The following is a 26,488-nucleotide window of genomic DNA, read 5'->3' as shown; positions in this document are numbered from 1 at the left end:
TGGGAGGGGTGGCTAACACCCCAGAGGACAGGATCACACTTCAAAACGACCTTGACAGATTAGAGAACTGGGCCAAAACAAACAAGATGAATTTTAACAGGGAGAAATGTAAAGTATTGCACTTGGGCAAAAAAAAATGAGAGGCACAAATACAAGATGGGTGACACCTGGCTTGAGAGCAGTACATGTGAAAAGGATCTAGGAGTCTTGGTTGACCACAAACTTGACATGAGCCAACAGTGTGATGCGGCAGCTAAAAAAGCCAATGCAATTCTGGGCTGCATCAATAGGAGTATAGCATCTAGATCAAGGGAAGTAATAGTGCCACTGTATTCTGCTCTGGTCAGACCTCACCTGGAGTACTGTGTCCAGTTCTGGGCACCACAGTTCAAGAAGGACACTGACAAACTGGAACGTGTCCAGAGGAGGGCAACCAAAATGGTCAAAGGCCTGGAAACGATGCCTTATGAGGAACGGCTAAGGGAGCTGGGCATGTTTAGCCTGGAGAAGAGGAGGTTAAGGGGTGATATGATAGCCATGTTCAAATATATAAAAGGATGTCACATAGAGGAGGGAGAAAGGTTGTTTTCTGCTGCTCCAGAGAAGCGGACACGGAGCAATTGATCCAAACTACAAGAAAGAAGATTCCACCTAAACATTAGGAAGAACTTCCTGACAGTAAGAGCTGTTTGACAGTGGAATTTGCTGCCAAGGAGTGTGGTGGAGTCTCCTTCTTTGGAGGTCTTTAAGCAGAGGCTTGACAACCATATGTCAGGAGTGCTCTGATGGTGTTTCCTGCTTGGCAGGGGGTTGGACCTGATGGCCCTTGTGGTCTCTTCCAACTCTATGATTCTATGATTCTAGGAAAGGAATTCAAAATAAAGGTACCTGTATCATAACAGTGTTCTTCAAATCTGTGGTGAAATACAGTACAATCGGTTGAAAGCTGGCTGGTTGAAATCAAACAAATGCACAGAAGGTGGAGAGCTCAAAAGATCTTTTAGTGTGGCATTTTCCTGGGGCAGAAGGAGCTTTTGAGCTTTCCGCCTTGCTTACTGTGCTCTGGGAAGCTCTGATGAGATTTTTTGGGATCTCCCGCTGAGATCAATCCAGAGTATTCCAGTGTCCACACGCTGACTGGGGCTCTGCAAGGGGGCAGTTCCAAGGGGGAGATGGGAATATATGCAGCATCCCTGGAATGGAAACCCCATGCAAGATGCGATCAAACTGTACTGTGTACAATTCTGGTCGCCCCACCCCAAAAAGTTGTAAAGCTGAAAAGATATAGAAAGGGGCATCCAGGAGGATAAAGCAGGGGTAATGCCCCTATGAGAAAAGGCTGCAGCATTTGGGACTTTTTAGTAAAAGGCGAGGAAAAGGCAACAGAATAGATGCTCATAAAATGATGCCTGGCATGGAGAAAGTGGGTGGAGAAAAGGTTTTGTCCCTCCCCCATAACACCCTGGAGGAATATCCATGGAGGGAACCGCAGGAGGGGAGAGTGCTGCTGTTGTGCTTGAATCCTGCTTACAGGTTTCCCATAATGGTGTTCAGGTGGCTACAATGAGGACTGGATGCTGGACTAATTGGGCCATTGGCCTGATCTAGCAGGCTTTTCTTTTACAGTGGTACCTCGGGTTAAGAGCTTAATTCGTTCTGGAGGTCCGTTCTTAACCTGAAACTGTTCTTAATCTGAAGCACCACTTTAGCTAATGGGGCCTTCTGCTGCCACTGCGTGATTTCTGTATTCACCCTGAAGCAAAGTTCTTAACCTGAGGGACTATTTATGAGTTAGCGGAGTCTGTAACCTGAAGCGTATGTAACCCGAGATACTGCTGTATTCTTAAATTCTTAATTTAGGTTGCCAAATACACAAGTTGGCCTTAGCACTTCTGCTTATTAGCCTTTAATTAACTTTATTTAAATAAAGTTAACTTTATTTAAACTTTACTTAAAATGTGTTTAAAGGTGCATTTTAATTGTTACAGGAGGACATGTCCTTGTGCTCCCTTCCAGCCCTAGGAGAGAAGGGCATTCATCTACCCGCCCTGCCTACTGTCCACACAGACCTTGGGGGCTGTGGGGCGCACCTTTGGTCTCCTCTGGTAGCAGACAGAGGCTGGAGCTAGGCTAGGTTGCTCTTCACTGCTAGACTTCACCCTCCCCTCCCTTGGTGCCTTCCAGGTCAGATGCCCTGGTCCAGTGGGCTGCTGGACACTTCCTGCATGCGTGGTTCATCCTGTATGAACAAATCCATCCCGAAGACCCCTTTGGGCGTGTCATGCAGAATCACTTCAGCCGGCTCAACTCCCACCTTCGTTCCCTGGCCCAGTACCCCAACTGTAAGGCCCAGCGGACCCGATTCCTTCAGAGGGTGAGTGCACAGGACTCAAGCGAGATGGAGGCAGGAAAGAGGGAGGTCCTGTCTTTGGCAGAGGGTGGGGGCAGCTGAAGAAAGTGGCCTGTGGGAGCTGCTGCTGCTGCTCAGGGCTGAGCGCTGCTCTCAGTGCTCTGCCTCTCTTTCCAGGGCTGGACAGAATGCAGCATTGTCAACATGAATGAGTTCTACAGCCACGTTGTCCTTGGAGAAGAACGGCAGAGGATCCAAGCCCTGGAGCCTTTTGATGAGTTTGAGGTAACTGGCCAGGACAGAGGCCCAGAGCCAGGTGCTTCTCTCTGGGCTGCAGTGGGGCATGGGCTTCAGCAGGTGCCTGAGAGTTCCAGGAAAGGGCCAGACTGGTGGTCTTCAGAGCTGCATGAAGTGGAATGGCCTGCCCAGAGCTTTGCCAGGGCTGGCTGGCCTTATTCCAGGGGTGGGAGGTGCCCAGGGAGCCTCTGATGGCCAGCTGGTGCCAGAACCATCAAGCACTTCCAGAAGAGCATGGAGAAATCTGCCTAGAAGTGCCTCTCTGTCCCCAGGATCCAAAGAGGCAAAAACACCTGGGAACCTGCTGGCCAAGGTCTTAAGAACCCTAAGGAGAAGCTGCTGGATCATCTCTTCTAACCGCCTGTTCTCATAGCCTGTGGGAAACCAAGGAGTGAACAAGCAGCACCAAGCCCCCTCCCCTCCCGTGCCCACCCTGGCAGCTCCTCTCAGCAGGGTCCTCTCCCCCTTTTTAAACTACAACCCCCCCACCTGTCCTTTCTGGAGACTTCTGTTGTGGTCACTTCCTGGGCCCAAAGGACTCCAAGTGGGTCTAGCCGGCTGCTGTGTCTGCTCTGCGAAAGGGGCGTAGGCTTCTTCTTTTTTTTTTTAGATGATATTTATTGAGAACTTTAAAATTACAAAGAAAAAGAAGGAAAAAACAAGAGAAAGAGAAAAAGAAAAAAAAAAAGGTAAACAGAAATAACAATTAAACAATACAAATCAATAAAAGCCAAAGTCAAAAAGAAAAAACAAAACACACAATACATCAAAATCAAATAGCAAAAATAAACAAAAAATTTAAGAACAAATCCAATATTCCCAAATCCTTAACTTTCATTAACTTATTTCATCGACCTCCTCGCACCTCCCTTTTTTGTATTCTAGTTGTTAATTATCTCAGCAAATCCTTTCCATCTTTCACAATATTCTGTCATTTAATTACCTTAATCTATTTTACCTTATCTTACCATAAAAAACCTTAAAACTTAAAGCTTAAATCTTATTTATACCAAATTCTTTTAACCATAACATATTCTTACATAATTCTTACATAATTCTTTTTAACGTTTCTGCTAAAGCCAAATAATTTCATTCCAACATTTTTCTAATACTCATTAATTTTACGATACTTTTCCAAATAAATTTTTATAACTTTCTTCCAATCTTCATCCATCGTCTCTTCTTCCCGGTCTCGGGTTTTGTCAGTCCTTTCTATCCCATCCATCTGGTCCATCAACCTGGTGACCTTATATAGAATCATAGAATCATAGAGTTGGAAGAGACCACAAGGGCCATCGAGTCCAACCCCCTGCCAAGCAGGAAACACCATCAGAGCACTCCTGACATATGGTTGTCAAGCCTCTGCTTAAAGACCTCCAAAGAAGAAGACTCCACCACACTCCTTGGCAGCAAATTCCACTGTCGAACAGCTCTTACTGTCAGGAAGTTCTTCCTAATGTTTAGGTGGAAATATCCGAGGCTCTTAAGTCTTTTCCATGTCCCTTCCGCAGGTCTTCTTCATATTTATACCTGCACTTTGTCTTCTGCTGATCTTATTCTTAATTTCCTTCCTTTCACTCAGGGAGACTCCAACTTGACAATATCTTTGTCCCTTCTCGACAAGTCAGCCCCTTTTCCATAATCAACACTGAAATCCATGTGATATTTAGAGGCATGTTTCAAAGTCCCTCCAAAGTTAAGGGCTCCCACATCTCCGAACTCCCCCTGGCCCAAAGCCAGACTCGAAATGTCAAAACATCCCTGCACAGGGGGATCCATCCAGCCCCCCATCTCCAGACCAAACAGAACTCCCATCTCTCCAAATCTGACTTTTTCCAGATTCATTCGTCAAATCCAACAACTCATGTTCCTGCTGGGCCGCAGCTCTCTCCATAACTGTTACTTGAGACTCAGCAACAACCTCCTCCTTTATCTGATCTGTCAAAGCACATTCCTGGGTTAATTCCTGAGTGGGTTCTATATAGGTACCCACTGCCTGTCCAAAATTTCCGATCGCAACAGTCATCAAATCCACCTTCTCATGTAACTGTTCCAATAAAGCACTTGTCTTGCAAAAAGCAAGCACCAAAGCCTCCTCTAAGCACATTCTTGTTCAAGGTCGAAGTCTGGTCCCACGATCTTTAATCTCTACAGCTGCAAAGCTCCCCAGTTCGGCTCTAATAACAGTTTCACAAGCTCCCTCTAGGGGAAACAATTTCTATTTGTATTCATCTTTTTTTCCTCTCTTTTTTTATAAGCAGATCTAGCAACAAAATTTTCCTTTTTCGGATATTTTGTTCCTTTTAAATGCGAAAGGGAACAATGGAATCAATATGTTTCTCTTCTTTTAACTATCTGTCAAAAACATTTGTCCATAGTCAATGAACTTCCCCAAAACGTCTGTCCTGACACCCCGCTCCCAGGTTCAAGACGGTGGAAATTTACCTTTCTTTACTCTCTCTTCTGCAGGTTTAAACAGGTTCCCCCCTCTTCTCCTGCTTCCAAGGGGGGGGGGGTTCAATAATTTTAAATGATGAAAATTTAATCCTTTACAAACGACTTTCCAGACTCTAGCTTACGATGTCTTTGCTTCAAACTGTTTACAAAAGCGGAAGGCTTCATTCTACTTTAAGGAAAAAAGGTTTAAATTAAGCACCAGTATTGAACTCCAAAAATTTGCGAGGAGATACGAGAAGGACCTGGGAAAAGTTGAAGGGGAGGTGGAAAGGGAGGAACGACAGAGAGACGAGGAGGGTGAAGGGAGTGAAGAAGAAGAAAAAGAGGAGAGCTTAACAGGAGAAGGAGAAGAACAAGAGGAGGAAAGCAAGGAACAGTAGTCTCTATTTAATCTAGTTAAATTAGCTAGAATAGTTTAATAGATGGCTTTAAAAACAATAAGCTGGAATGTAAACGGTTTGAATAATAAAAATAAGAGGAACCAGATTGCACATGTATTGTTGAAAAAGAATTGGGATTTAATTTGTCTTCAAGAAACGCATGTGTCAGAGCTGCTTCCAGATCCTAGCTCACAGAGGATCACGCTAGCCAGCGATCATTAAATAAAAGTCTTTATTGAGTTACAGTTTCCATTCTCAAGCTGCTGCGTGCAACTCTACGTCTCATGGTTAGATCGGCGAAGCTCCATCTGAGTCTCCGCCCCTTGTACACCAACTTAATATCCTAGCCTTGCTCCACCTTTTCCGCCTGACTGTTCTTCTCTGGGTCCCTCTGCCCCCCGGGGTCTCTTCCTTCCGGGATTCCTCTGACGCTGACGCTGACCCCCCTGACTCTTCTCCCTCCTTTCGGCGGGCTTTAGGACCTGGCTCCCTTTCCGGGCTGCCTACTGCGCCACCTTCCTGTGCATTTGAACTTGGCACGCGCGCCCAACCTTCCACCTTCCGTCTGACCGTTTCTTCGCTCCCCGATGGAGGTGTGGCCACTCCTGACTCGTGCCCTCCCCCCTGTTGTGAGCTGCCAGCGCTTGATCCCTGGCGCCCTTCCTCTTCCCTGCTCTCTGGCGGTGACGCTGGTCTTGATTTCCAACTGCTCCCCTCTGAGTCCCCTCTGGCTCTATCTTCCTGGGGTGTCCCCCTAGGCTCCCCCCTTGCCCTGGCCACTGGTGCTCCTTTCTGTGAATCTTCTGATTCACTGGAAAGACTCGGAGATCTCGGGTCGTCGTCATCACTCATCTTTTCTTCTGCCTCCTCTCCCTCGCTCTCTGTTTCCTCCCTTGCCCTTGCCTCTGCTCCTGAACCCCTGACATCCATCCCCCCCTCGAAGCCCCCTCTTCCCCCCTCCCCTCCTTCCGGTGCGGGATCTGGGTGCTGCCGTGTCAGGGGGACGAATGTCGGATACAGTTCGCTTCCCGTGGCGGGCCGCCATCCGAAGTCTTCCGGTTCTTCCTCCCTGCTCTCGTTGACGACGGTCACCTCCGCTTCCATCTCTGTGCCGCCGTGCTCGAAACCCGGGTCGTCCCCGAAAACGTCCATGTCCGTCTCTCCCTCGTTGCCTTCTGGAGACGTTGCTCGTCCTGGACCCTCCAGCCACCTTCTGCGGAACTGCTCCTCTGGTCGATCATCCCACCAATACGAGGGTTCTGAAGCAGATCCCGAGGGTGACCCCTCTGGGGAACGGGCGTCTCGTGTCGGTTCCTCGTCCGAGTCGAACCCCCGGAACGTGCTGGCTGAAAGCGTGGGCGTGAAAAGCCAGTCGTCGAAAAAGTCTGCTGGCATTGGCCTATGTGGGAAGAGGGCATGAAACTCTTCTTTGAGCAGAGGTTCGTCTAAAGCGTAGCCCGGCACCCAGCTGTTGGCACTGGCCGGGGTGCCCTCCTTGGCGAGAAGGTATTCTACCCCCTCTTCCCCCCATCTGGAGTCCAAAATCTCCGTGACTTCGTTGATGCGCTCCTCCTGTGCCACTCCCCCTTGCCCGGTTCTCTCTCGGAGCGGACCCGGTGCCGTTCCTGGTTCCTGAAACCTGTGAGGTGCCTTGTAGGGAGTGAGCACCGATCTGTGGAACACCGGATGCATTCTGGAACCCTCCGGAAGAGCCAGCCTGAAAGCCACCGGGTTGACCTGTTCGTCGACTAGGTAGGGCCCCAGTTGTTTATGCCCTAGTTTCTTCTTCGCCAACGACCTGGCCGGCACTGCGTGGGCTGCTAACCAGACCCAGTCTCCCACATGGATCTCTTCGCCAACCCTTCTGTGTTTGTCCGCTTGTACCTTGTATGCATGTTTAGCCAGCTCCAGGTGCCGCCGCAGCTGATCGTGGACCTCCTGCAACTCCGACGCGAATGCATCTGCTGTCTGCGGCTCCCCCTCCCCCATTCTTTCCAGTCCCGGGAAGGTTCTAGGGTGCCTCCCGTTGTTGGCGAAGAACGGCGTGACCCCCGTGGACACGTGCTTCGTGTTGTTGTAGGCGAACTCAGCGAGAGGCAGGTAATCCACCCACGTCGCAGGCTGTTGATTCGCATAACATCTCAGGTACTGCTGCATGATGGCATTGACCCGCTCCGCTTGCCCGTTGGTCTGCGGGTGTCTAGCCGACGCCAGGTTGATCTTGACGTTCAGGAAGCCCATCAGCCTCTGCCAGAAGTTTGAGATGAACTGTCGCCCTCGGTCGGACAGAATAGACCGCGGCAGACCGTGAACCTTGAACACGTGGTCTATGAACAGTTTGGCGGTTTGTTCCGCCGTGGCCACCTTCGCACACGGAATGAAATGTGCCATCTTGGAGAACAAATCCACCACCACCAGCACAGCCGTCTTGCCCCTCGAGCTGGGCAGATCCGTGACAAAGTCCAGGGCCACTCTCTCCCATGGCTCGAACGGAGTTTGCAGCGGTTCCAGCAGTCCGGCCGGCGGTCTGTGCACTGGTTTGGCCCTCTGGCAGGTGTCACACCTCGCCACGTAGTCCGCGACTTCCCCTCTCATTCCGGGCCACCAGAAGTCTCTGGCTACTAATTCCACCGTCTTCTCCTTGCCAAAGTGCCCGGCAGTGGGCGCGTCGTGCAGCTGCTGCAGTACCTTGGCGCGAAGTCCGTCTCCCGGCACGTAGATGGCCCCTTTACGGATGAGCAAACCATCTCGCAGCTGGAACTCGTCGGTCGCTGCCGTGCCCCTGTGCACCTCTGCCATCTTTGCTTGCGCGAAGGAGTCATCCTGCAACGCTCGTCGCACCGCATCCAGGTCAACTGTTGCCGCCGCGCACGCCCACACTGTCGGTGCGAAGATGTGCATGGCGGCCGCTGGCGTTGCCTCCTCCAGATACTGTGGCTTACGGGAGAGAGCATCCGCCATGATGTTGGTGTCCCCCGGGACATACTCTATTCGGAAGTCGAAATTCGCAAAGAACTCAGCCCAACGTATCTGCCTCTGGTTCAGGAACTGTGCCGTGCGCCAGTGCTCTAGATTCTTGTGGTCCGTGCAGACCTGCACCGTGTGCTTGGCGCCGATCAGGAAGTGCCTCCACGCTTTGAACGCTGCATGAATGGCCAGCAACTCCCTGTCCCAGATGGTGTAGTTCTGTTCGGACTTGCTGAGCTTCCTTGAGTAAAACGCTCCCGGCCTCCAAACCCCCTGCGGGTCTTTCTGCAGCAGGACTGCTCCCACGGCTCTGTCCGAAGCGTCTGTCTCCACCCTCATCGGCCTGCTGGGGTTGACATGAAGCAGCTGCTCTTCCGACGCGAAGAGACGCTTGAGTGCCTGAAAGGACTGCTCCGCCTGCTCTGTCCAGATGAACTTCTTTTTCTTGGAGCTGAGCGTGTCCGTGATGGCCGCTGTCTGCATCGCAAAGCCTTTGATAAACTTGCGATAGAAGTTCGCGAAGCCGACAAACCGTTGGACCTCCTTCCGGTTGCGTGGGCTTTTCCAATCCAACACTGCTCGGACCTTGGCGCTGTCCATGGCGAGCCCTTTATCAGACAACTTGTAGCCCAGGAAATCCACCTCGGTCACGTCGAATTGGCACTTCTCCAGCTTGGCGTAAAGCCTATGTTGCTGTAGCCTGCTCAGCACTTCCTTGACGTGTCTGTCATGCTCCTGCTGCGATTCCGAAAAGATCAGGATGTCATCCAAGAAACAGACGCACGTCTTGTAGAGGAGCCCCGCCAACACGTGATGCATGAAAGCTTGAAAAACGTGGGAGCCATTTTGCAATCCAAAAGGCATAACTCTATATTCGTAGGTGCCCAGGGGCGTGAACATGGCTGTCTTCCACTCATCTCCCTCCCGCATGCGAATGAGGTTGTATGCCCCTCGCAGGTCCAACTTGGTGAACACTCTGCCCTTCCGTACCTTTGCGAGGAGGTCGTCGATTCGGGGCATGGGGAAGTCCGATGGCTTGGTCACACTGTTCAAGATGCGAAAGTCCACTACAAGTCTTTTTTGGGGCGTGTCCCGCTTCTTAACAAAGAATACCGGACTGCCCCCCGCTGCCTTGGACTCTCGGATGAAACCGCGCTCCAAATTATGATCTATGAACTCTTTGAGTTCCTGCAGTTCGTCCTCAGACATGGAATACAGCTTCCCTTTGGGCAGCGCCGCCCCCGGCAGCAGGTCAATTTTGCAGTCATATGGTCTGTGGGGGGGTAGCCTGTCTGCCTCTTTCTCGCAGAAAACCTCCAAAAATTCTGCGTACTTGTGGGGAACCGCTTGCAGCGTGCCTAGCTGCAGCTGTGACTCCTCTTCCCCTCCTTCCTGCCTGGGCACGATGCAGTGTTCAGCGCAAAAGGAAGAGCCGAAGGTCAGCTGCCTCTGGTACCAAGCCAGCGTCGGGCTGTGCTTGTCCAGCCAACTCATGCCCAATACAATGGGCGTGTCCGATAGTTGAGTGACATTGAAGCTGATGATTTCCCTGTGATTCCCAAGTCGCATCACCATTGGTGGCGTCTGCTTCACCACTTGCCCCCCTAGCAGCTCCCTGCCATCCACCGTGACAACCTGCAGGGGCAGCGTGGCAGGCAGCAACTGTATAGCGTGCCGGTCGACAAAGTCCTGCCCTATAAAGTCCGCATTGCTTCCGGAGTCAATGGTGATTGGCACGTCCATGGTGATTCCATTGGGCAGCTGGAGCGACGCGGTGAGCTTCACTACCGGTTTGGGCGGGAGGGGGTCCATGGGCTGTAAAATCTCTGGGGACTGCTTCACTGACACGTCTGGCTGGGCCCCAGTGCCTCTTCTTCCAACCAGACTCCTTCGTTTCCCTGCTGTGGTTGTCCTTGCTGCGTTGCTGCAGTTACCATTGCTGAGGCTGCAGTGTGCTTGTGGAGCCTCTGGGGACACTCTTTCGCCATATGCTGTGGATCATCGCAGATGTAACACTTCCTGTTCCCTCTAGGAGGCTTCGCTTTCACTGCTGCCGGTGCTAGGGCTCTGGCTGCTGACTGAGCCCTTGCACCTCCAACCTCCATAGGTTCCGCTCCTCCTCCTGGCGGAGGCGTGGATTGCGCACGCGCTGCTTCTCTGGGAAGGAAGGAGGAGCCCCTGGCTGGTTCGCGCCCTCCACGCCCTTCGTCCCTGCTCCACGGACGTCCTTCCAGCCGCACCCCCACCGCCAGCGCCCTCTGAACGATCTCCTGCGTGGTCCGGGGTCTCTCCCCCCTCGCAATTTCATCTTTAACCGAGCCGTGCAATCCCTCCCAAAACAGGTCTCTTACAGGAGCCGAATCTCTGTCCCATTCCAGGGCACTGACCAAAGCGAAAAAGCGGGCATGGTACTGCCTTACGCTGGCCCTCCCTTGCTTCAGTCCATGTATCTCCTGCCGAGCAAGATCCACGTCAATGCTTGATAAAAAGCACCCATCCATCGCTTTAATAAAGGCATCCGCATTTTGGAGCGCCGGATCCTTATCTCTCCACAAATTGCGCAGCCATGCTTTAGCATCTCCATGCAAATGGGACATGATGAATCCCACCTTCTCTTGCTCATCTCTAAAGTCTTTGTTCAGCAGTTGCAGTGCACACATTACATCTGCTCTAAAGTTGGGGTACTGTTGCAAATTCCCATCGAAGTGAGAGACCAGACCGCCTGTTCGTCTCCCCAACCCAATCCCCTCCGGTTTGGGTGTCAGTTGCCCTTGCTTCGTAAGCACTTCCAACCTGACCTGGAGATCCCTGTAGGCGGCAGCTGCGTCCTCCTCTCTCTTCCTGGATGCAAGAGCCTCGGCATTCAGTCGTGTCACTGCTTCTCTGAGTTCCACTATCTGCTGTTCGGCCGTCATGTTGTCTGCCGTTCGTGAGCTCGCTAGTAGGCACCCGCTTTCTCTCCTCTCCGCGAGGACGTAGATGCCCACAATCTAGAGATGGAGCTTACTGTCAGAGCTGCTTCCAGATCCTAGCTCACAGAGGATCACGCTAGCCAGCGATCATTAAATAAAAGTCTTTATTGAGTTACAGTTTCCATTCTCAAGCTGCTGCGTGCAACTCTACGTCTCATGGTTAGATCGGCGAAGCTCCATCTGAGTCTCCGCCCCTTGTACACCAACTTAATATCCTAGCCTTGCTCCACCTTTTCCGCCTGACTGTTCTTCTCTGGGTCCCTCTGCCCCCCGGGGTCTCTTCCTTCCGGGATTCCTCTGACGCTGACGCTGACCCCCCTGACTCTTCTCCCTCCTTTCGGCGGGCTTTAGGACCTGGCTCCCTTTCCGGGCTGCCTACTGCGCCACCTTCCTGTGCATTTGAACTTGGCACGCGCGCCCAACCTTCCACCTTCCGTCTGACCGTTTCTTCGCTCCCCGATGGAGGTGTGGCCACTCCTGACTCGTGCCCTCCCCCCTGTTGTGAGCTGCCAGCGCTTGATCCCTGGCGCCCTTCCTCTTCCCTGCTCTCTGGCGGTGACGCTGGTCCTGATTTCCAACTGCTCCCCTCTGAGTCCCCTCTGGCTCTATCTTCCTGGGGTGTCCCCCTAGGCTCCCCCCTTGCCCTGGCCACTGGTGCTCCTTTCTGTGAATCTTCTGATTCACTGGAAAGACTCGGAGATCTCGGGTCGTCGTCATCACTCATCTTTTCTTCTGCCTCCTCTCCCTCGCTCTCTGTTTCCTCCCTTGCCCTTGCCTCTGCTCCTGAACCCCTGACAGCATGTTATAGGAAAACACAAGAGAGTATTAAGTAATAAGAGATTGGGACTGGACTTTGTGACCTCCGACAAGGTTAAGAAAAGAGGGGTAGTAATTTATATAAAGGAAAAATATGACCCGCAATTACTGTACAAAGATGAACATGGGAGAATAGTGGTGGTACAGATGGTGTTTCATGGAGAAAAAATAGTTGTGGTTGGAATATACGCCCCGAATGAGAAAAAATCAGCTTTCTTTTTGGAATTAGATAATATACTAATGGAATGGATGGACCAGAAAATGATATTGATGGGAGATTTTAATGGGGTGGTGACGCCGAATATGGATAGATTAACAAAAAGACAAGATGGGAAAGAAGGTAAACTACCACGATCTTTCTTCGACATGGTAAATAATTTGGGATTGACGGATGTCTGGAGGTTTAAAAACCCTACTGCAAAACAATTCACTTTTTTTTCAAATCCGAATCAGAGCTGGGGGAGGATAGACAGTATTTGGGTCTCGAGGGAATTGGTACAGAATTTAATTAAGTCTGAAATTTGGCCCCGAACTTTATCTGATCATAGTGCGGTTTCCATGGAGTTAAAAGGTAGAGAGGTTAAAACAGCCAGATGGAGAATGAATGAATATTTATTTAATGATCAAAGGATAGTAAATAAGGCTATAGAAACAATTGAAGAATACTTTAGGTGGAATTTAAATGGAGAAACTTCCATAGAGACGGTGTGGGACGCAGGAAAAGCGGTCATGAGGGGTTTTTTGATTCAGAAAAATACCCAATTAAGAAAAGAAAAAGAAAAAAAGAAAGAGCAGATTTTAACACAGATTATGGAAAATGAAAGAAAATTAACTGTTAACCCTAGTGAAGAAAGTTTAAAACAGAACTTAAAAATACTACAAGCTAAATTTGCTACAATAATTAACCAAGAGATAGAGTGGAAAATTAAGAGGATGAATCAAAAGAACTTTGAGTCCGCAAATAAGATAGGGAAATATCTAGCGTGGCAGTTGAGAGAAAGGAAGAAGTTGAGTACGATCAGTAAAATAAAAGAAGGAGATATGATTATGGAAGAACCAAAAGAAATAAAAAGAATATTCCAAAGATATTATAAGGATTTGTACAAAAGAGGAGAGGAAACAGAACAAGAAATAGATCAATTTCTGCAAAAACACCATCTGGAACAAATTGTAGAAGATGAAAGAGCAGCACTAGAGGAGAAAATAACACAGGAAGAGATAAAAAAGGCTATTAAAAAGATGAAAGCTGAGAAGGCGCCGGGACCGGACGGCCTTCCGGCCAAATATTATAAAATATTAATTAACCAAATATCACCAGTGCTGGGAGAGGTTATGAACAATATATTGAGAGAAGGAAAGATACCTAATACCTGGAAGGAAGCCTATGTTACATTGATCCCTAAAAAAGAGGTGGACACTATGGAAGTAAAGAACTATAGGCCAATCTCATTATTAAATAATGATTATAAGCTATTTGCAGACATAATGGCGGAAAGATTAAAGAAGGTCTTGATTAATAAAATTCATGGTGATCAAACAGGATTTCTCCCAGGGAGACAATTACGGGATAATGTAAGGAATTTGATTGACATTATTGAATACCTGGACATGAAAATAGACAGAAAAGCCGCACTGGTTTTCATAGACGCCGAAAAGGCATTCGACAATGTTTCCTGGAACTTCCTAAAGAAGGTTTTGGAAAGGATGGGAATTGGCGAAAAATTTAGAAGAGGCATAGAAGCAATATACAAAGAACAGAAAGCAAAGCTGGTGATAAATAATAATACAACAGAATATTTTAACATTTATAAAGGGACTAGACAAGGTTGCCCCCTGTCCCCCTTATTATTTATTGTAATTTTGGAAGTACTTAATAAGAGACTGAGGGAGGCAACAGAAGTGAAAGGAATTAGAGTAGGAAAGAAGGAATTCAAAATTAAAGCCTTTGCCGACGATATTGTTCTGACTTTGGAAGATCCACAAGATAGTGTAAAAGAAGCATTACAAAAAATTGAGGAATTTGGAGAGGTGGCAGGTTTTAAGGTAAACAAGAATAAAACTAAAATGCTGGTTAAAAATCTAACTAAGGAAGAAACGAAAGATCTAGAACAAAAAGTGGAAATCATGGTGGTGAAAAAAGTGAAATATTTGGGAGTGTGGATCACGGCAAAAAACATAAACCTATATAAAGATAATTACGAAGTTACATGGAAAAAAATAAAGAAAGATCTGGAAATATGGGGGAGGATGAAATTTTCCTTTTTAGGGAAGATAGCAGTGGTTAAAATGAACGTTTTGCCGAGGATGTTGTTTTTATTTCAAACTCTTCCAGTTATTAAAGGTTTAAAACAATGTAAAGAATGGCAGAGAACCCTGATGAAATTCATCTGGCAGGGGAAAAGACCAAGGATTAAACTGAAAATACTAACTGATAAAAAGGAAAGAGGAGGTTTTGCTCTCCCAGATCTGAGCCTATATTATGAAGCAGCGTGCCTACTTTGGCTAAAAGATTGGATAAAATTGGAGAATAGAGACCTACTAGATTTAGAAGGTTTCAATAATCGGTATGGGTGGCACGCATATCTCTGGTACGAGAAGGTGAAAGTCCACAGGGCTTTCTTAAACCATATTTTCAGGGGACCAATATATCAGGTCTGGGAAAGAAATAAGAACCTTCTCGAAAGAAAAACACCATGGTGGATTTCACCAGTAGAGGTCTTAACAATAAAAAAAAACAACATGGAAGGGAAGACAGCCACCTACGAAGATTTGGTAAGAAAATCAGAACAAGGGCTTAAACTTAAACCGTATGAGGAAATAAAGGATCAATTCACCGGTTGGCTACAATATCATCAGGTGAATGATATGTTAAAACAAGATAAAAGAAAAATGGGCTTTGAGGACAAGAAATCAAAATTCAATATAGAAATAATAGAAGGCAAAAACAAAACATTGTCTAAATTATATGACATATTACTGGAATGGCATACAAAAGACGAGGAAGTCAAAGAGGCAATGATTAAATGGGCAATTGACTTCGGTTATAACATCGAGTTTGAAAAGTGGTTGAAATTGTGGAATAGAGATATTAAATTTACGGCCTGTACGAGTTTGAGAGAAAATGTTTGGAAAATGCTCTATAGATGGTATCTTACGCCGGCAAAATTGGCTAAAATCTATAGATCAGAAAATAAGACATGCTGGAAATGTGGTGAAGTGGAGGGAGACCTCTACCATATGTGGTGGCAATGCAACAAGGTGAAGGTTTTTTGGGAAGCAATTTATAATGAACTTAAAAAAGTTTTTAAATATACTTTTCCCAAGAGACCTGAGGCCTTTTTGCTGGGAATAATGGGTAAGGAAATAAAAAATGAAGATAAAAAAATATTTCTCTATGCCACCACAGCCGCAAGAATTATGCTGGCACAAAACTGGAAAATAGAAACTATTCCTAACATAAGTGACTGGCAGGTCAAAATGATCAACTATGCCGAGCTAGATAGATTAACAGGCAGAATACGAGACCAAGACGACCAGAAATTTCAAAAAAATTGGAGTAAATTTTGGAATTATATTGGAACGGATATATAGGAGGAACTGGCGGTATTAGAAAAACTTTATCAGCTAATAACTATAAACTTTAATAAACTAATTACGCAATCCGAGATTTATTTGATACTTACCAAAAGGGTGAAGGGAAGTCAAAGGCTAAGGAGAGCCTAATGGTTATATTATTATTTTCTGTATGATTGTATGTTTCCTTTTTGTATAGTAGGAAAATAGGATGAATAATTTATGTTAAAATGTTTATTTTTGTATTTGTTAGTTCTTTTTTCTTTCTTTCTTTTTTTTTTTTTTGTACAAATTCTGAATAAAAATTTAATTGCAAAAGCGGAAGGCGGACTTCCTGTTTAGACCTTCCCGCTCCGGTGCCAAATTACGAAGTTTAATAATCCAATTTTCCGTTCTACTCACGGGTACTTGTTTAGAGTCCAATTGTCCACAGGAAAAAAGTCAGCGCTCTCCGACAACAGCAATGCGGCTTCACTCCGTGAAAAAAGCAGTCGATTCGAAGCACCGCGCCGCTCACCCCACGTCGCTCCGGATCCCCGTAGCCGGGTTTCCTCGCGAGTAGGGGAGGCGCTAAAGGTGCCAGCCAAATCCCAGGTCCACAGGCTTCTCCCGCCTGTGGTTTTTGATGGGTCTCCGCCTCGCCGTGGCGGTCCAGACCCTAATTTTCACGGAGCGGGTTCCTCCAGATCAGAGGAAGCCCGCCATTGCCGGTGGCGCTAACCCGGAAGCAGCTCTTGGAGCAGCTCTGTGTGAGTCCTTTGGGAAGAACCTCCCACTTGGGACCTCGCAGGTCTCTGCCTTTCCAGCAGCTCCTTGCTGCGGGGCTGGATTTTAGGGTGCTGTACAAATGTCGAGTGGGCTGTGGAAGTGGGTAGCTTTTTCATTAAATTATCTCAGTGTTTGACAGAGTTCCTTGTGGCACTTTGCTTGGCGAACGGTTTGTACTGGACGAACGGTTTGCTTGGCGAACGGGCTGGACAATAATATCAGGTGGACTCACAGAGGAAGGTTTGAGTGGGAAACAGAAGCTGGACAAGGCAAGTGACTCCGCTTCCTGCTCTTTCTGTGCAGGAATGGCACCTGAAGTGCTCCCACTATTTCATCCTTGTGGCCTCCAAAGGAGAGACACCATCTCCAAATCTTCTGTTTCCTGGCCTGGAAGGTAAAAACACAGCAGCCCTTTTGTGGGTGGCGGGTGGGGTTGGAGCCAGGACATTTTGCCACTAGAGGCAAAGCAGAAAATGTCAGCTGTGCCACTGCCATGCACCTGCCCAGTGGCGCTGGGTGGGCATGAGGCGGGTGCACAGAGGGGATGTTGCCCTCATTCTCCACACACACACCCCCGTGTTTTGGCAGGGTATCGCCCTCTTTCCTCAGCTTCTTGGGAGGGGGCTGGGCTGGGCAACTGATTCAGAGTGGAGCAGCAGCAGCCTAGCAGGGTCAGAGGCCCCTGGGTCCTGCGGCCGGCCGGCCACTTTCTATCCAGGTGAAGGCAGCCTAGGTGTGTTGGGCTTATCAGAAGCCCAGGAGGCCAAGACACATCCCTGGATGCCAGTCTCCAGGAAGAAGAAGCCGGGGTGGGTGGGGGATGCTGATGTTCAGAAAGTGTAGTCTTGAGAGGAGAATGGAGCTGGGGAGGAAGGCAAAGGAGAAGCGTGTTGGGGCATTGGCTGACTTCAACCAGCCTGGCACTGGAGAGGTAGCTGCCTGTTTGGACCCTGGCAAGAAGAGGCAGGATGAGAGTCCCTCAGGGCATGCAGTCAACCTAGGGAGAGACTCTAGTGCTGCCAAAACAGTTCAGGGGCAGGAGGTTCAGAGCTGTCGGGAGAGTTGCCCTGAAAAACCAGGGGACTTGGCCGTGGTGGTGCATTGGGGCCTGGGGCCTGTGGGATTCCCTCCTGGGCAGTGGTGAGGCCATGTGGGCCTGGGCTGGGGTGACTTAGAAGTGTGCAGCCCTTGTGCTGTGGGCTTCCTCCTGTTGTGGTGCCTCTGCTGCCAGTGACACCTCCTGCCCCCACCCCTGTTTCTCCCCTTCAGCCTCCCTGACTCACTCTCTGCCATGTTTTGCTGGGACTCTTGCTGCATCTGCTTGTGCCCCTGTCTCTGGGCTGAGGCGCTATGGCCACCGCTCTGTGATCATTGCCCCCAACGTGATCCTGACCACTGGAGGTTTTGGGGACCACGGGGGACGTCACTGCCGCCTGACAGAGCTGCATGCCTTGATCAAGCAGAAGGATGCCTGGCAAGGGAGCAGTGTGACCTTGGCTGAGCCAGGAGAAGCCTGGGGTGAGTTGGCAGAGGCTCTCTCTGCATCTGTGGCTGCGTGCCGCCTCCTCTGTGGCTTGCCCAGCCTCCCTTGGGGACAGCAATCTGAGCTCCGTTGCCTCTTCTTCCTCCGCAGACGGCCGGCTCTTCCACTCCTTGACTCTTCTGCAGGCAGGCTGGGCCGTGGTGTTTGGGGGGCGTCGGTCCCCGGTGAGGCCTGCTCTGGAGGTGCATTGCCTGAGAGTGTTGGAGTCTGCCAGCGCCTCCGCCTCTGGCACTTTTCGTGTGGAGCTGACTCGGCTGCTGCCCGTCGAGGACCTGCCTTTGCCCCGCTGGAGACACACGGCAACCAAAGTTGTGCATCAAGGTGGGTGGGAGGCTCTCTCTGGGCTGCAGCAAGGCAGGCTGGCTGGCAGGCCGGAGGCAGTCTGGGGTGGAGAGTAGCCCAAAGGGGCTGCATCTCTTTCCATCTCCTGGATACCTGTCAGGAAGCCCCTTGCTGCTCTCTACTCCCCGGAGGCTCCAGATACAGTTGAGGGAGGAAGGGCAAGGGAGGAGTTCTGTGGTGGGATTTCCCACCAGCCCCTTGCCAATTGTCTTAAAGCCCAGAACAAGTTGTGCTAGTTGGCGCACCTCCTCTAAAGCACTGGTGGAGCAGGGCCAGCAGCCCTTGGAAGAGGCAGTTTAAGATTCCCACGGGAAACTCGGGGCAGCCTCCCTCCCTCCCTTCAGCAGGGCCTTAATAGTTTTCCTGCACCTTAGGAGATCCCAGGGAGGGGGCAGGACTCCACTCTGACCTCCTGCTCTTTTCCAGGTGAGGTGTACCTGTTTGTCTATGGGGGCTGTTGCTCCAGGCAGGCTGTGCTGGCGGATTGGTGCTTCCTGCGCCTGAAGGAGGAGGGGGAGCTCTCCTGCAAGCAGGTACGAGGCAGGCAGAGCCCTCCTGTGCTCCTGGCTGGAGCCTGCGTTCATCGGTCCCCATTCGAGTGACCTTGTCAACTTCTTCATTGGTGTTGGTCCCGTGGGTGGAGTTAGAGAAAAGAGACTTTCCCAAACCTCAGTCTCATTCCCATAATTGTTTGCAAATCAGAACCGGAAGAAGTTTGGGTGCTGTGATGCTTTCCATGCAAGCAACCTTCAAAGTTTGCTTCTTTGCGTCATTTTTATCGTGCCTTTCAAGGTGTTTTGGGGAGTGCACATGTCATCTTCACTACAACTCTTTGAGGCAGGCTAGGCTGACAAATGGTGGCTGACCTGAGGTCACTCAGCAGGAGCCATAGCTGACTGGGTTTCCCTCAGCCTTTTAGTCTGACCCTCTAACCATCCAAACACAACCTTGGCTTGAAACTGGAGAGTCTGGGACCCCACCCCCCAGCCTGTGCCACTGAGAAGGCCTCTCCCCATGTGTCCCCCTTTGGCTCCCAGTCCAGCAGCCCCTTCTCTTTACACATGTCCCCAACCAGATGGGGAAACAGGCTGCCCCTTCCACGCCTGCCACCCGCTGACCTGAAGGATGCAGTCTGCTCCATCTGAGAAGGCTTACTGGGTCTGGGCAAGATCTGCAGCTTGCAAAGGACTTACACATCTTCTAGAAATGAGGAAGTCTTGTGAGCAGGAGGTGTGAGTGCTGACAAAGCAACTCATGCCTTTATGGAATACGGCTGAAGTCGGAGATTTTGGGAAAGCCCTCTTCTCTTGGCACCTGCTCCCTGGTGGCTCTTGGCTGCTGCACCAGAACAGCCTTTTCATGCTTCTGGGGGTGGGATGTGCAGGGGGCTTGCTTGGTGTGGGGGGGGAGAAGCATATACTCATGAGTCCCTGTCCTTTGGGGAAAGGGTGCTGCCGGCTCACTCCTTCCCTTCTGCTCCTTGGCCTTAGATCCCTGTGGATGGACCTGTCCCAGCTGGCCGCCACTCCCACAGCGCCTGTGGCTGGGCAGGTGGGGTGCTCATTGCGGGGGGCCTGGACGCAGCAGAGCAGCCTCTGGGGACCATCCTCTTTCTGAGGCCAGCTGGGAAAGGCTTTCAGTGGCACTCAGTGGAGACCCACCCGCCAGTCACTCCCAGGTAAGCTCCCTCCCTCCCTTCCTCCCTCCCTGGAGCATCTCTGCATTAGGCAGGTGGCAGCTGCAGGTCCCATGGGTGGGTGGGCTTGTCCCCTTCTCAGGCAAATACCCAAAGGCCAGAACCAAGCTGTGGTGCTGTGAGGTTGTGGCACAACCCTCCCCGCAGAGGCTTCTGGTCAGGTCTCCTGCTCTGCCCTGGCCCCAAAGGCCCCCAAACCTCCAACAGACTTTGCCCCCATCTGGCATTTTGAGCCACCTGGGCTCAGAAGTACATCCCACAGAGTTGACTGAGTCTAGCAAAAGGGAACTCCTGTTACCAGGGTGCCGTGATTGGTCAGATGGAGCAAAGTGGCACTGGCAGCAGATGTCGTTACTTGAGAATTGCAAGGCACAGACTTGTAGCTATCAGTGAAATGAAAGTTATTTTATAAAATCAAAATGCACGTGGAAGGACGCTCAAGTCGGGCTCAAGAGGCTCCCATCGAAATCTAGCCTTGAAATCCTGCCTCTTCAGGATTGGCAGCAAAGGCTCTTGGGCTGCTTCTCAGACAAAAGAGCAGGCCAACTTGGATGTCCTAGTTCCGGTGGCTGAAGGAGCCATGGGGTCTGTGGTCAAGGGGCAGGCAGAGAAATCCTTGGAGGGAGCGACCCACTTGGACCTCGGTTGCTGCTGGTTGGCGTGTGGGGGGCTTTGGCTCTAGGAAGATGGAGGTGGCCTGGCACTGTTTCCTCCGCTCAAGCGAGGGCTGCCGCTGCTGCCCCCCTCCCTTCCCTCCGTCCAGGTACTCACACACAGCCCATGTGCATCGGGGGCGGCTGTTGCTGGTGGGCGGCGTCTGGTTCCATGCCCCGGCTGTGCCTGGCGTCACTGTGATAGATCTGGCAACGGGACTCACGGCAGAGTATTGCATTGACACGGTGAGTTGCTGGTGTGGGAGATATGCCTTTTCTATAGCTGCCTCCAGGTTCACTTACCTGCTTGCCCTAAGCATACCTTGAAGCAGGATCCCACCCTTATGCCTTACTGAGAGTCACACTATTGGTCCGTCTAGCTCATTGCTGTACGCACTGCCTTTTCCAGGCTGCAGGATTGGAACGGGAAGTGCAGGTGAACAGGCAAGCAAGGATCCTGTTTCAGCTGAAGGTGCTTAGGCTGAGCTATTGGAGGGCTGGAGAAATGGGAGGCTGTGCCAAAGACTTGGTGGGATCCGTGGGCTTTTGCGGAGGAATGAGAGGGAGCCTCATGCGGGCATCCCTCCCCGCACAGGAGACAGGCAGGGAGAACGGGGTGGAGTCTTCTGGGGAGCAGGAGGGCTGAGGGGTTGGCAGCACAGGAGCAAAAGTCACTGGCAGAGATGTACCAAAATCTATGAGTGGAGAGAGAAGCTGGGGCAAAGCCACAGTGGGGTGTGAAGAGGAGGACAAGGAGTTTGTGCTGAATCCAGGGCAGAGCAGGAGGGCTTTAAGGAGGGGAGGCATAGCAGGGGGTGGACTGGGTGACCCTTTGGGTCCCTTCCAAGTGTCTGATTCCAAAAGAGGGGGGGATGTTGGCATCCACGTGCTCATGGACACGAGGAGACCAAGACTAGAGGTGGGAATGTGCCTGGGGTCATCTAGGCAAGGGCCATTGAGGTAGGGAAGAGTTGTGTCCTTGCAAGGGCTGGCATTGCTCATGCCAGATGCTTTTGGCTTCTCTCTTCCTCTCCCCCCACCAGCAAAGCAGGGGCTGGCCACCCGCCTCCCCAAAATCTCCTTCCCCAGAGTGGGGGGTGAGTGAGGCAGGAGGAGCCCCTGTATGCGTCTGTTGGCTGCCGCCTCTGGGCACCTTTGCCAGCCTGACTCCTGATGCCATCCTCGCCCCTCTTCTCTACCAGGCATCTCTGGAGTGGCCTCTGATGTTGCACAACCACAGCAGCGTCTTCCTGCCAGATGAAGAGGAGCTGCTGCTTCTTGGCGGTGGCGGCAACTGCTTCTCCTTTGGGACACATCTGAACTGCCATCCTGTCCGCCTGGCCCTGGGTAGTATTTGGAGTGAGCCGTGAAGCCCTGAGTGGGCCTGAGAGGATGTGGTCAACAGAAGGGAAATAGGTTGCCCTGCCCTGGCTTGGTGAGGGTGAAGTGGGGGGGGGGCAGGGCAGGGCAGGGCAGGGCAATGCCCACCCACCCTCTGCATGTGGTATGTGGCTTTTGGCTCTTTCTGCCCCAGGGAAGTTGATGAGCCTCTTGGCCAGGAGGTGTTATTTGCTCAGAGGTCAAATGATGGTGGGAGGGAAGGAAGCAGGGCCAGTGGAGGTTTGGGGCAACTGTCCTATGTTCCCAACCATCTTCTTAGATTGGGGAAGAATTGATGAATGAAGGCCAAAGAATAAATAAAATCTGCTCTCGCCAGGGAGGCTCGCTTGACGCCTTCCCTACACAGCTTTAGGTGCCAGGTAAAAACATTCCTCTAAGGCCTTTTAAACGGGGGTGGGGTGCGTACTGTTCCGTTTGTTGTTATGTTGTGCATTTTTATACTGTAAGCAACTCTGTGAGCTTTGGATGATGCGTGGTATAGGAATTTAATAAAGAAATAATAAACTCTGACTCATTCTTAGCCCAAATCTAGTACTCAGTTGTATGCTAAAATCATGGGTGACGCTGACATTCATGCAAAAGGGTAGTTTTTAAAAACTTAAGAAAACCTGGGCTTTGTGTTTTCTTAACAAAATGCAGTGAGATAGGGGTGGGAAAGAGAGAGAGAGAGAGAGAGAGAGAGAGAGAGAGAGAGAGAGAGAAGTGACTTGCCTCTCCTGGTTTTTCATACCTTTCATTTAGCAGGATACACGCAGCTGTCATTTGGGTCCCCTGCACTGGGATTCTGTCACTCTTATCCATGCATTGGGATCCTTAGGAAAGGGACTGAAAGTAAAGCTGTCTGTTTTGCAATGCATACTAATCTATAGTGTGGCTGCACTTGGAATACTGTGTGCAGAATTGGTTGCCTCCCCTCAAAAAGGATATATCCAGAACAGGCCTTGCTCACTCCTGCTCACTGTAAAACATTCACCACCTTCAAGGACCAAGAGGGAGAGAAGAAATCCCCAAGAACCTTATAATAACATTTGAAAAATACAGAATTAAGGGTCTAGCTTACTGTGTGTTGTGAAATGCAAAGGAACTGAAGTATGAATCAAGTGTGATTGAAATTTACCATGGTATTTGTCCTTAAACCTTGAGAAAGTGCAGAGATTTTAGAATCATAGAATCATAGAATCATAGAGTTGGAAGAGACCACAAGGGCCATCGAGTCCAACCCCCTGCCAAGCAGGAAACACCATCAGAGCACCCCTGACATATGGTTGTCAAGCCTCTGCTTATGGACCTCCAAAGAAGGAGACTCCACCACACTCCTTGGCAGCAAATTCCACTGTCGAACAGCTCTTACTGTCAGGAAGTTCTTCCTAATGCTTAGGTGGAATCTTCTTTCTTGTAGTTTGGATCCATTGCTCCGTGTCCGCTTTTCTGGAGCAGCAGAAAACAACCTTTCTCCCTCCTCTATGTGACATCCTTTTATATATTTGAACATGGCTATCATATCACCCCTTAACCTCCTCTTCTCTAGGCTAAACATGCCCAGCTCCCTTAGCCGTTCCTCATAAGGCATCGTTTCCAGGCCTTTGACCATTTTGGTTGCCCTCCTCTGGACACGTTCCAGTTTGTCAGTGTCCTTCTTGAACTGTGGTGCCCAGAACCACAGACCGTTAGACCGTTAGACCGTTTACTCTTGCGTTAAAGGAAGCTGGCTATGCATACAGATGGGGCATCCCTTTCAAGCTGCTAGTCCAGTGATTCTCAAAGGATGTGCCAGGAGAGAATAGCAATCTGTGGCAGGAAGATGCAAGGACAACTAAGAAACATTTAAACATTTCAGTATAGTATAGTATAGTATAGTATAGTATAGTATAGTATAGTTCTATCTACACACACACACACACAACCAACCAACCAACCAGAAAGTGTATCCATGCCTCTCTTCAAGAGCATTGCCTGTTCTTCTACAGTTCTCTATGACATATTGTTGTAACAGAGATTTTCAACTCTGACAAATATGAAATATCAGAAAAGAAAAGGGCTTCTTTGTGTTGATGAGGAGATGAGAGTGTGCTTCAAATTACAAGAAATGAGATTCTTAGTAAACACCAGGAAGAACTTTCTGACAAAGCTGTTCAACAGTGGAACGGACTCCCTGCTAGTGGACTCTCTTTCCTTAGCGATTTTTAAGCCGAGTTTGGATGGCCATCTGTCAGGGATGCTCTAGTTGAGGTTCTGGCATTGCAGGGGGTTGGGCTAGATGACCCTTGGGGTCACTTCCAACTCTACCATACTAGGATGAGGTTTCCTGTTCCTTGCAGAGCCTTGCTCAGGCAGCTAGCCAAGAGGGTCTCTCTGAGTGTGTGCATTGCACGTGGTTCCTTCTGGGCTCCTGCTTTCCAGAGGGAAAAGGGCAAGAGAAATATGATATTCTTGTAAAGAAGCTGGTAAAATGCGGTCTTGACTATGCTGCCACTCAGTGGATTTGTAACTGGCTGACTGACCGAACCCAAAGGGTGCTCATCAATGGTTCCTCTTCATCCTGGAGAAGAGTGACTAGTGGGGGGCCACAGGGTTCTGTCTTGGGCCCGGTCTTATTCAACCTCTTTATCAACGACTTGGATGATGGACTCAAGGGCATCCTGATCAAATTTGCAGATGACACCAAACTGGGAGGGGTGGCTAACACCCCAGAGGACAGGATCACACTTCAAAACGACCTTGACAGATTAGAGAACTGGGCCAAAACAAACAAGATGAATTTTAACAGGGAGAAATGTAAAGTATTGCACTTGGGCAAAAAAAATGAGAGGCACAAATACAAGATGGGGGACACCTGGCTTGAGAGCAGTACATGTGAAAAAGGATCTAGGAGTCTTGGTTGACCACAAACTTGACATGAGCCAACAGTGTGACGCGGCAGCTAAAAAAGCCAATGCAATTCTGGGCTGCATCAATAGGAGTATAGCATCTAGATCAAGGGAAGTAATAGTGCCACTGTATTCTGCTCTGGTCAGACCTCACCTGGAGTACTGTGTCCAGTTCTGGGCACCACAGTTCAAGAAGGACACTGACAAACTGGAACGGGTCCAGAGGAGGGCAACCAAAATGCTCTGGATCCATTCCAGTCCGGCTTCCGCGCTGGTCATGGGACCGAGACGGCTCTGGTCGCCCTAACAGATGATCTCCACAGGCAGCTGGATCGAGGCGGGTCGGGGCTGCTGATTCTTCTAGACCTGTCAGCAGCCTTCGACATGGTCGATCACGAACTCCTGGACCACCGCCTTGCCGACGTGGGGATCCAGGGCACAGTCCTTCAATGGCTGCGCTCGTTTCTCTCTGGTCGGGGACAGAGGGTGGCGCTTGGGGGGGAACTGTCATCCCGCCACTCCTTGGTGTGTGGAGTGCCCCAGGGTGCGATACTCTCCCCGATGCTTTTTAACATCTTTATGCGCCCCCTCGCCCAGCTTGTCCGGAGTTTTGGGCTGGGCTGCCATCAGTATGCTGATGACACCCAACTCTATCTGCTGATGGATGGCCATCCTGACTCGGCCCCAGACACACTGATCAGATGCTTGGAGGCTGTGGCTGGATGGTTACGTGGGAGCCGGTTGAAGTTAAATCCTTCGAAGACAGAGGTCCTCTGGCTGGGATGGGACGATATGGGATTGAGGGGGCAACTCCCATCTCTTGCGGGGGTGCAATTAGTGCCAGCACCGTCCGTTAAGAGTTTGGGTGTAATCTTCGATACCTCCCTCTCCATGGAGGCGCAGATTGCAGCTATAACAAAGGCGGCATTTTTTCATCTCCGCCAAGCTAAGCAGTTGGCTCCTTACCTCTCTCGCCCTGACCTAGCCACTGTGATCCACGCGACGGTCACCTCCAGACTGGATTATTGTAACTCGCTCTACGTGGGGCTGCCCCTGAGACTGACCCAGAAACTCCAGCGGGTGCAGAATGCTGCGGCGAGACTCCTTACGAGGTCTTCGCTGCGGGATCACATTCATCCGGTGCTATACCAGCTGCACTGGCTCCCGGTGGAGTACAGGATCAGGTTTAAGGTGCTGGTTTTAACCTTCAAAGCCCTATACGGCCTAGGACCCTCGTATCTACGGGACCGCCTCTCCTGGTATGCCCCACAGAGGAACTTACGGTCTTCAAATAAAAACATCTTGAAGGTCCCAGGCCTCAGAGAGGTTAGGCTGGCCTCAACTAGAGCCAGGGCTTTTTCGGCTGCGGCTCCAACCTGGTGGAACGCTCTGTCACAAGAGACAAG

General features: G+C 50.1%; 1 protein-coding gene across 1 annotated transcript in view; it reads left to right on the top strand.

Annotated features, from left to right (window-relative positions):
* LCMT2 (leucine carboxyl methyltransferase 2) overlaps positions 1-22,725 on the top strand; it is a 28,518-nt gene extending 5,793 nt beyond the window's left edge. The window contains exons 5-13 of the mRNA XM_081002107.1: positions 2,185-2,374; positions 2,528-2,635; positions 16,884-16,974; positions 17,850-18,098; positions 18,214-18,444; positions 18,892-18,998; positions 19,956-20,143; positions 20,925-21,060; positions 22,017-22,725. Coding sequence (XP_080858233.1) covers positions 2,185-2,374; positions 2,528-2,635; positions 16,884-16,974; positions 17,850-18,098; positions 18,214-18,444; positions 18,892-18,998; positions 19,956-20,143; positions 20,925-21,060; positions 22,017-22,184 — 1,468 coding nt within the window. The 3' untranslated portion in view covers positions 22,185-22,725. The remainder of the gene's footprint in view (positions 1-2,184; positions 2,375-2,527; positions 2,636-16,883; positions 16,975-17,849; positions 18,099-18,213; positions 18,445-18,891; positions 18,999-19,955; positions 20,144-20,924; positions 21,061-22,016) is intronic.
* The last annotated feature ends 3,763 nt before the right edge of the window (positions 22,726-26,488 follow it).

Source organism: Podarcis pityusensis, assembly GCF_964106645.2.
Source record: "Podarcis pityusensis genome assembly, chromosome: 4".
Classification (NCBI taxonomy): domain Eukaryota; kingdom Metazoa; phylum Chordata; class Lepidosauria; order Squamata; family Lacertidae; genus Podarcis; species Podarcis pityusensis.
This window is presented reverse-complemented; position numbering and strand designations above follow the sequence as displayed.